At 38.1% G+C, this 9,468-nt stretch overlaps 1 protein-coding gene across 1 annotated transcript; it reads right to left on the bottom strand.

Moving 5' to 3' along the window:
- Positions 1 to 1,455: 1,455 nt before the first annotated feature.
- Positions 1,456 to 8,444, bottom strand: LOC103411553 (cycloartenol synthase). Its single transcript, XM_070805364.1, has 18 exons — positions 7,614 to 8,444; positions 6,847 to 7,032; positions 6,524 to 6,613; positions 6,189 to 6,383; positions 6,016 to 6,100; positions 5,646 to 5,812; positions 5,092 to 5,280; positions 4,818 to 4,931; positions 4,577 to 4,699; positions 4,373 to 4,495; positions 4,209 to 4,307; positions 3,722 to 3,778; positions 3,574 to 3,620; positions 3,335 to 3,478; positions 3,065 to 3,242; positions 2,803 to 2,883; positions 2,516 to 2,599; positions 1,456 to 1,715 (listed from the first exon to the last, which is right to left on the bottom strand). Exons 1-18 carry the CDS (start codon positions 7,827 to 7,829, stop codon positions 1,602 to 1,604), a joined length of 2,292 nt encoding a protein of 763 aa, XP_070661465.1. The 5' UTR covers positions 7,830 to 8,444; the 3' UTR covers positions 1,456 to 1,601.
- Between the last annotated feature and the right edge of the window lie 1,024 nt (positions 8,445 to 9,468).

Raw genomic sequence — 9,468 nt, 5'->3', positions numbered from 1 at the left:
AGAAGACTCGTAGAAGCATTTTAGCCTTTCATTGGCCACCATCGTGCGATTCACCAATGCCAAGAATTGAATTCAAAATGTGCCGTGTAGAACAAGAGCCTGAAATTCATCTCCAACTATTAAACCACCACATGATAGTTAGCCGATGCTTCTATTTTAAGTAAGACAATACATGCTTTAAATAAATAACGATGGGCCTTGCGCTGACATTGGATCAGCTGGGCCTTGCGCATGAAATGGAGCTGGAGGCTGCTGCTGGAGGCTGCTGCTGAAGGCCTTTTTGAGGCTGCACGAGATTGGGCTGCAGGGGCTGGCCCACGGGGAGAAAAGGCTGGGGAGGGACACCGGGTGCAGGGACGGCAGCGAGCATAGCAACAGTGCTGGGTCAGTTTTTGTTTGTGCCTCGAAAATCATGAGACGCGACCGCAAATCAGGGAACTCCGGTTGAGGGGGAGTTAATAATAGCCGCTGCAAATATTGAAAAATCAGGATCAAGACCTTTAAGGACAAAGCTCACCAAATAAGTATTAGAAACATGTTGATTAATAGGAGCAAGAGAACAATAAACTTAGCCTGGTGAAGATAATCAGAGATGGAGCGGGAGCCTTTCGTAAGTGCCAGAAGTTGAAACAGGAGATTCGCGGCATCAGTCAGTGAAGCCTGAGAAAAATGCATATGGATATCTTTGGCAGAGGTTTTGCCAATAGTAAGTGACAAAATAGGTTCAAAAAGAGTGGAAGTCAAATAACTGACAACTAGTTGATCAGTCTGAAACCACAGAGCAATAGCTGGATTCGGTTTGACAGGTTCCTTGTCAGTAGCAGGAAGAGTGGCGGCAGGGGCCAGTGTCGTGCCATCAACATAGGCAAATAAATTATGACCGAGAAGAAACGGCTTCATCTGACTAAGCCAAAAGAGGTAGTTGGAATCGGTGAGTTTCAAAAAGTGAGCAACGTTAGGACCGGAGAGAGACGTCCAGCGAGGGTAGAGGATGAAGAAGCTTGTGTAGCCATGGGGAATAAGGGGTAGGAAGGCACGGCAAAGGAAAAACAATTTGGGGAATACTAACTTAGAGGGGGACGGCAAATTGGGAAGAAAGAGGAAGGAGGCTAGGGTTGTACTAGGAAAAGGGAACCTAAAACTAGTAATACCACATAGAATTGTAATTCCATGATTTGATAACACAATATTACAAATATATACTAGCAGCCTACCATCCCAGCCGCCATCGGAGCACTTCCAACCGAGCAGCCTCCATCCCAGCACGAACCAACACCTCCAGGAGACGCTCCAAGCCACAAAATCGGAAAATAAGAAATCTTCAACATCCACTAACAGCCACAACAGAGATCTAAACCACAAAACAAAGGAAGCCAGTCGGAAATTACATCCCACGGGCAAAGGAACCGAGAACAACAAACACAAGGAAGGTGGTGGTGTGGACACCCCAGCCAGTGAGAAATTAGTAACAATAAGATTATGAAATATGTTATCAATTGAATTACATTGTTTTGAGCTGAGTTTAAGGAGCTCTCATACAGGTTTATAAACAACAGTTCATTATCCGGAGTACTAAGCGTTGAACAATAAACAGACATCATTCAGAGAGCCTCCAATACTTGGCAACGATATTCTCCGAGGGCCCAAATTGGAAAAATGTTCCGGTAGGCTGAATAGCTGATCATACAGTTCTTGTTGAAGACACCAGTGATCTCCTGTATGGGAAGTGAAAACGTTATTGAGGTCATATAGCCTTCGTAAGTGGTAATCATAGTTACAAACTTCCTGCATGAGATTTACTCTCTAAGATCTTGGTTTCCAGTACATATATACTCAATGAAGAAAGCGGAGGTTCCACCGTAAAACCAATTGGTAATATGAGGAGTAGCCCAACAACTTATAAGCACATTCAAAGTCCTTTCTGTCCTCGATGTGTGATTAATACGTACTCTCAACACATCCCTCACGTGTGGCGAACCTTCAAGCCTAACACGTGGACAACACAAATCATGTGACGTGGAGCACGTGTGCCCGTAGATCTTCACACATGGACAACCTACTCTGATACCATGAATAAAGTTGAGGTTCCACCATAAAACCAATTGGAAACAGGAGGAGTAACCCAATTACTTGTAAGCACATGCAAGGTCCCTCAATTCCCCGATGTGGGATTCATACTCTCAACACTTAAGATTGTTCAATTTGCCTATTTGAATAACACTAATTACTTATATTACTTGCTCCAAAAGCTATACATATATTTATAAGGTTTAATTACTCTGTGCAGCTTAGAAAAGTACTAAAGGTCTTTACACCTGCATTTCTCTCTGTACAGTTTTCTTATACATTGGCTAGATGTTTTGAAAATTGCAGTTGCCATGTCTGTAATCAAACCAAACCAAATGGATTTCCATGAAGACAGAAAAATCCATGTTAGCTTGAAATTGTAGACTGCACGGTCAAGAGGGTATAAAGACTTTTGTATGAAACATTATGGAAGGAGTTGCCAAGTTACCTTCTGAGGGAAATCTCCATTTTTCATTTGAGAATTGATTAGTACTCTAGCTGCCCGATGCAACGGAGTTGGGTCTCTCTTAGCCTTTCAAGGAGGAGAACATAACAAGAAATACAGGTAATAAAGTGAGCAACATATGGATGTCAAACGGTTATTTGTAAAAAGTTTCCAAAAATTCTGCAAATAAAGAATCCTCTAAATTCTAATTGACACCAAATTCGGTATCCATGGAAGGATGAATTTGATAAATCACATGGAAAGGAGAATGAGTGATGAATTTGTTGTACCTGCCCAGCACCAATAAGGGCCAACATAGCCCATGCAGTATGAACTATATGTGGCCTATTGTCCTTGAGATTTGTATACACCTGACATACAAACAGTCGGCATTAAGTTATGCAAGTCGAAAGTAGATCATACATTTTGCCAAATGTGTATGCGAATGAAAACCAAGAATTGAGTGAAGGATTTGTCATAATAGAAGAATAAAGTAAGCTCCGAGCCTATGAAAGACAACGAAGTATATTTCAAATTTGAGGAATCATTAACCTTGTTCTGACATGATAGATAGCTTTCTCCCCATCCACCTGAAGGAAGCTCTTTGGATAACAAAAAGTCGCATGCTTTACGGATGCTTGAGCAGTCTTCGTATGTCCTTCCCGCAGCAACCAACCCCTTTATTCCAAACCACCCAGCATAGGTGAAGCATACTCCCCAGGAACCATACCTATACGACCAAAAACATACAGCCATCATACACCCAGACCACGCAGTGAAATATATGTATGCATGTATTTTTAATTGAAAGAAAAAACAAACCAAGATCCATCTGTTGCTTGTATCGTTTCAATGAACTTTGCAGCACGAGCAATGCAGTTTTCTATTTCATCACTCCTATGCGCAGGACATAACCTTTTGAACAATGCAAGTGCTTGAATTGCTGCTGAGGTGCATTCAACGTATCTGCATCCCCCGTTCCAATCAAGATGACTTCAGGCATTTTCCATGATATAGAATAAAATGTATAGAATTCAAAAGGTAGTGTACAGAAATCGTACGGATAATCAATGACGATGTCACCAAAAGTTTCGGCAGGGTTGATTAGCTGAAAATATAATACGAATAATCATATGCATATGATCTCACCATCATACATATAGAAGGAAGAAAACGGGAAAAAAAAAAAAGCTCATAAATGATACTTACCTCTAACCACTGATACGATCTAGTTAGTTCATAAGTCGCAAAACCACCATCGTCATTCTGCGGTGCAGAACCCAAAGAATTAGGGAATTAGTTAAAGAATTGTAAAACGAAAATGCAAGAACATGTAAATATTCTGTCAAACTTGAGCTGCTGATTAGAATCATGACATGCTTGACAGAACTAAACAGGCATGTGTGCATATATCATACAGAAATACTTGCATGTACAGTCTTTCTTTTATATTCTCATAACTATATATGCTACACTTTCTCCATAGCTTCCAATTTTTTGATGGACATTAGAGTAATATTTTTTACCGTAGTCTACAGATTACATAATAAAATGATCAATTAAGCAGGGATATATTTTTCATTTCATATATGACGAGAGACAAGGAGGGTTCTCTTGAAAATATAGATTATAAAAAAGAAAAAGGGTTGCCACATTATGTCTGGTCAGATTCAACTCCCGTATAGCCAGTGATTACCTGTAAGGAAAGGGTAACATTTACAGCATCATAAAATCGCTTTATATCCAATGATTCACCAACTGTTTCTGTTGGAAGTTTCGATAGTAATAAGGCAGCCTGCACAAAGAAAAAATATTAAGAAAAATAATGTTTGCATGTGAAATGTTGAGTGTTCAAGCTACCTTCAGTCCTTCAGCTGTGCAGTCAGAGATAGGCCACCCATGATCTGCTGTTGAGAATGGCCAAGCACCTTTTGAAATGTGACGATACCAATAATCCAGATCTCCAGGACAATCTTCCACGACCTTCAAAGCAAAGTATTAGTCGAGCAACGATAGTTATCATAAATGTTGAATGATACAGTTCAATTTTCTGCCTATGAAAACCTGGGAATCTTTGATATACTGATGCGCTTTTCTTAAAGTGGGTCCATATTCTTCAACCAGGTTAGTTGATATAATTGCTTGAATGGCAAAAGAAGTATCCCATGCTTGACTTCCATTGTAGCCCTGCAGTAAGAGGAAAAATAACATTAAATTAGAAACAATCAGGTAAGAAAGAGGGAGTGTGGAAAGAGATAGGGAGGAACTTAAAATCTGTTTGAAACAATTTAATGCTATAACTGACCTGCATTTTCATGCCATCTTCAGCAATCCACAAATAATCAGGGATTCTCGGGAGATGCAATTTGAATGCTTCTGAGTTTGGATCCTCCGCCCAACAACAAAGCATATTTAACACCTACATCGTTTATGAAATAGACAATCAAGAATCACACAACTACTTGCCGAATCAATCTTTAAGCCAAAAATACATGTCAATTGCGCAATTCCAACGGCAAAATATGTATGAGATCTATTGCCAGACGATGATATGCATCAAATATATTCTGCATGCATACCTTGTTAACAGGCCCTATGCATATATACCGAGTATTTTCATCTTCATAATGAATATGCTGCATTACAGTCTTCAAAGCACTGTCCCTCAATTCTTTTGCAGGCCAACGTGTGAAAACAGGTTCATAAACATAGTGAAGAGACCCCCACAAGACATCTTGTACCATTGGGTGTGGATAGTATAGATCTTCCTAGAAATTGTATAAAGCATCCCATGTAAGAATCAAAAACATATGCAAGTGAATTGTCATTAATAGATTTACCTGTACAACTAAAATTCGATGGAAAAATGCATTCGCATATATACATAGACGCAGGGAAAACGTGTTGTATTGTTTTTGGAGAGTTATAGGAAAGCAATCCAACAATTAACCATGTCTAGGACCCTAAAATCAAACTTGTACTTTCACAAATAGCTATCATATATTTCACTTGTGAGTCTGTGACTAACCCTATGAAAGATAAGAAAGTTCATTAAACTCACAGACACGGGACCCTTACACAGGGGAGCTGGAGGAAGCAGAGTATATTGAAAGCGCAGATGTTTCTTACCAACCTTTGCACATAGATTGCGAGCTTTATTCCAGTCAACTTCATGATAGGGGGCTGTATAAAGCTCCTTCCTCAATGACCGGATTGTGGGTGTGATAGGTCCAACAAAACTTTTCCCATACAAATATGACATGGGCAAATACACCATTCGGCAATGACACCACATTCTTCCTATAAGTGTAAAATTTGAAATTCATAAACCGTAAAGATTAGAACTTAGGCAGTTAACAGGGACAAGTCTATGGACATATTACTGCTAGTAAGACCTCTGTTATTTAATCAAGATTTTTAATGAAAGGAGGTTTGAATTTCTCTTATCCTGCCTAGAATGAACCTAAAGCATCGAAATAAAATGTGCAATAATGATGAGAGACCTGGATGAAATGGCAGAGAGTAAGGACATAGCCATACTTCAGGCGGAAGTGGATTATTCCCGGACCATTCATATGCCCCAAGTACCTATCATCATCAAAGATGCATGTCAACTAATATTTCTGAATGACTGCACTGTGGGAACAATCCAACAAGATAAACATTGAGTTCATACCGAAAGCCACATTTTGCCCCAAGAAGTAATTGCAGTCACGCCACCATGGTCTAATATCCATTTCCGTGCAAGTTCGATTGCCCCTTGTCCATCATCTGCACCTTCGCCAAGCAACCTCAAAGTAACATAATTTAGTGCAGTACCAAACATGGTACTTGGCCCCTCGATATGCAGACCCCATCCCCCATCTTCATTCTGCAAACACAATTCATCCGTAAATTTCTTATCTTATTATCAAACAGAGAGAAATTAACCTGAAATTCTATATGGAAAGGAAAGCGTTCTTAATAAAGTAAAAAATGAAAAACTATCATTTCATGAGAAACCATTCTTGCCTGGTGATTATAAAGATATCTGCACATCTCACGTTGATGCTCTTTCGATAACACAGCATTTAGAGCTCCAGTAATTGAAAGTGTAATGATCTGTTGCAATTGATGAGTAATACTTAGTCACCCAACAATTACCAACTGGACCAAATAATAAAGAATTTAATCATTTCAGTAAGAAGAAAGGATGTGAAGTTCCAAAATGACATGCAGCCATCTTTTGGAATGTCAAACTTATTTCTCAGATTTAACCATGATATCTATATTTTCCGTGTTTAGGGTACAAGCATTGATGGAAACACATAATGATTACTAGTTTTCACCCTTACCAAACCCGGGAGCAGAAACATGGGACCCCCATAATCCCCAGCCCAATGACCGTCATGCGCCTGGATTGTTGAATAAAAACTGAGAGCCCTTCGTAAAGTGGTTGCCACTGCCTCTTCCTTCACCTCTTCTTGATCTTTAACTTTGAGTTGCGGTAGATTAGTGGCACATGGATTCTCCTTTGCAAACTACATTTCAGAAATAAGAACAAAACACATTCATTTAAAAAAGGAAAGTAGGGTTACAAAACATGGGTAATTAAACAACCCAAAACATGGGTAATTAAACAACCCAAATACTAACCTCAGAACTCATATGATTTGGCCTAAACTAACTAAAATTATTTGCTCATTTTGGCAGGGGATTAACAAAATAGGCATAATTGAGACTAATTGCAAGGATGGATAAAACACCCCGGCAGCTATAAGTTCTATACAAAAGCACTCCAAGAGCTCAGTTGGAGAACACGTACCCGAAAAACTTATCACTCGAAAGAAAAACATCATTCAAACTTACAATGCCTAATACTACACAAGAAGTCCTACAATGCAGCGTGAAAAACCTGACCACCTTGTTCAACAGCATTATCAAATTCAGCAGTTCTACTGATTTTATACATAATTCGATGATCCAGAACATCGCAACGATAATTTAAACAGTTTACATACAAATTTCACTAAATAAATAAATACACTTTTCCCAGCCATATGCAGTATATTCAATTTCTGGAGGAAAAAAAAAAAAAAGCAAAACCCAGGTGAAAAAGAACCTGAATTCTCATGAGGAGGTCGGAGCTGTGCCGCCTTTCGAAACGATTCTTCCAGAAAGCCTTGCGGGCATCTTCAATTTGCTGAAGCTCTTCTGGGGTTCCAATCTCTGGGTGGAACTCCCACACTTGGCGGCCCAAGTGGTTGTTCACACTCTTCAGCCACTGACCGCCACCTTCTCCTCCTACTGTCTCTGCCCCTACCTTCAGCTTCCACATTTTTTTACTTCTCCTTTAATTCTTCAGAACTAATGAGTTCTTGCAAATTTGCCAATCAATGCCGAAGAAAGTTTGAATCTTTTTTTATGGGTTTTGTGTTAATTGGAGAAATTGATCATTGAACTTTCAGTTTGAAAGAAAGACTCTGTTTCTTTAACTTGGAATTGGGTTCTGAGCGGAAAGACTTGGAATTGGGAATTTAGAAGTTGCCACTTGGTACTTTGGGAAGAAAACTGAGAAGGGAGGGGACGGATTTGAATCCCATCCGGTTCAAATTGTAAGAATTTTAGGAATCTTCGCATTTTAGTAATTTATTGTATATTGTGCGGTTAGAAATTATTTGATTTTTTTATTTGAAATTAAACAAAAATACTACCTAATGAAAATTAACTACACAATATACAATAAACGACTAAGATATAAGAATTCTTAAAATTCTCGTATAATAGATCTGGAGAAGACTCTTCCGGATGAGACAGCTTGGTTTTCCCTTCTTTGTTCTCTCTCTCTCTCTGCCAATGAGACTCTACTTTTTTTTGCAAAATAAAAACAAAATTTATATGTAATTTCAGTACTTCACTCAATCCATGTGAAGTTGTGTAAACATCAATCTTTGAGATTTCCTTCTTCCTTTTTGCTGGCCATGTGAGCACATCAATGGACAATAATTGTGTATTTATACAAACAAAAAAATTATATATATATATATATATATATATATATCAGTAATATTCAAATATATAGTTAAATACTATTTTAGACTTCGACAGAAAAAGTGTACTCAATTAATTATACTTAAGTTGATCCGCCATTTTTTGGGGTAAATTTATACCGTTGGTGCTTGTGCTAGTACCAGTAGTGTATGTGCTTATGTTATTTGGCGATTACTATCTATACTTGTTTGTGCGAATTATCTCCAGATCATTAAATTTAACTAGAAAATGCACTCATGTGATAATCTAGGTAACTGTTACAATCCGTTAATGGAATTTTGTTGTCGCTTCTTGTAAAAAATGTTAAAATCGAAGGAAGTTAAGGTCCATTAAACCAACTCCTTAGAAATCTTTTGACAAATTTCTTGTATGAGATATTTTTTTTCACATCGTCACGAGAATTCGCCTCCCCTAAAAGAATAGAGTAAATTGTAGCAATGGTCTTTCAATTTTAACTCAATTGGAGCAATGGTCCCTCAACTAAAAATTCATTATCATTGGTCTCTCAACTAAAAATTCATTACCAATGGTCCCTCAACTTTAATCCAACTGGAGAAATTGCCCCTCAACTTTAACCCAATTGGAGAAATTGTCCCTCAACTTTAACCCAATTGTAGCAATGGTCCTTCCAACATAACTCATTTTGACAAAATTCTGACGAAGTTGATGAAAACAATCATAACTACACATTTTAATGAATTGAGGGACCAATGGTAATAAATTTTAGTTGAGAGACCATTGCTCCAATTTGATTAAAGTTGAAAGATTATTGCTATAATTTACTCAAAAGAATATTGTCGTATAAATAAAATACTAGTAGTTTGACTGTTTTGTTGAATTGAATGGAAAATTGCTTCTTGTTGCATAATTTGCATTAAATTAATCAGATCTAATTATTATCCACAGCTGGATCATTATCACTAACA

The sequence above is a fragment of the Malus domestica genome, chromosome 09, assembly GCF_042453785.1.
Source record: "Malus domestica chromosome 09, GDT2T_hap1".
Lineage (NCBI taxonomy): Eukaryota > Viridiplantae > Streptophyta > Magnoliopsida > Rosales > Rosaceae > Malus > Malus domestica.
Note: the sequence above shows the minus strand (reverse complement) of the source record. Positions and strands in the feature narration are given on the sequence as shown.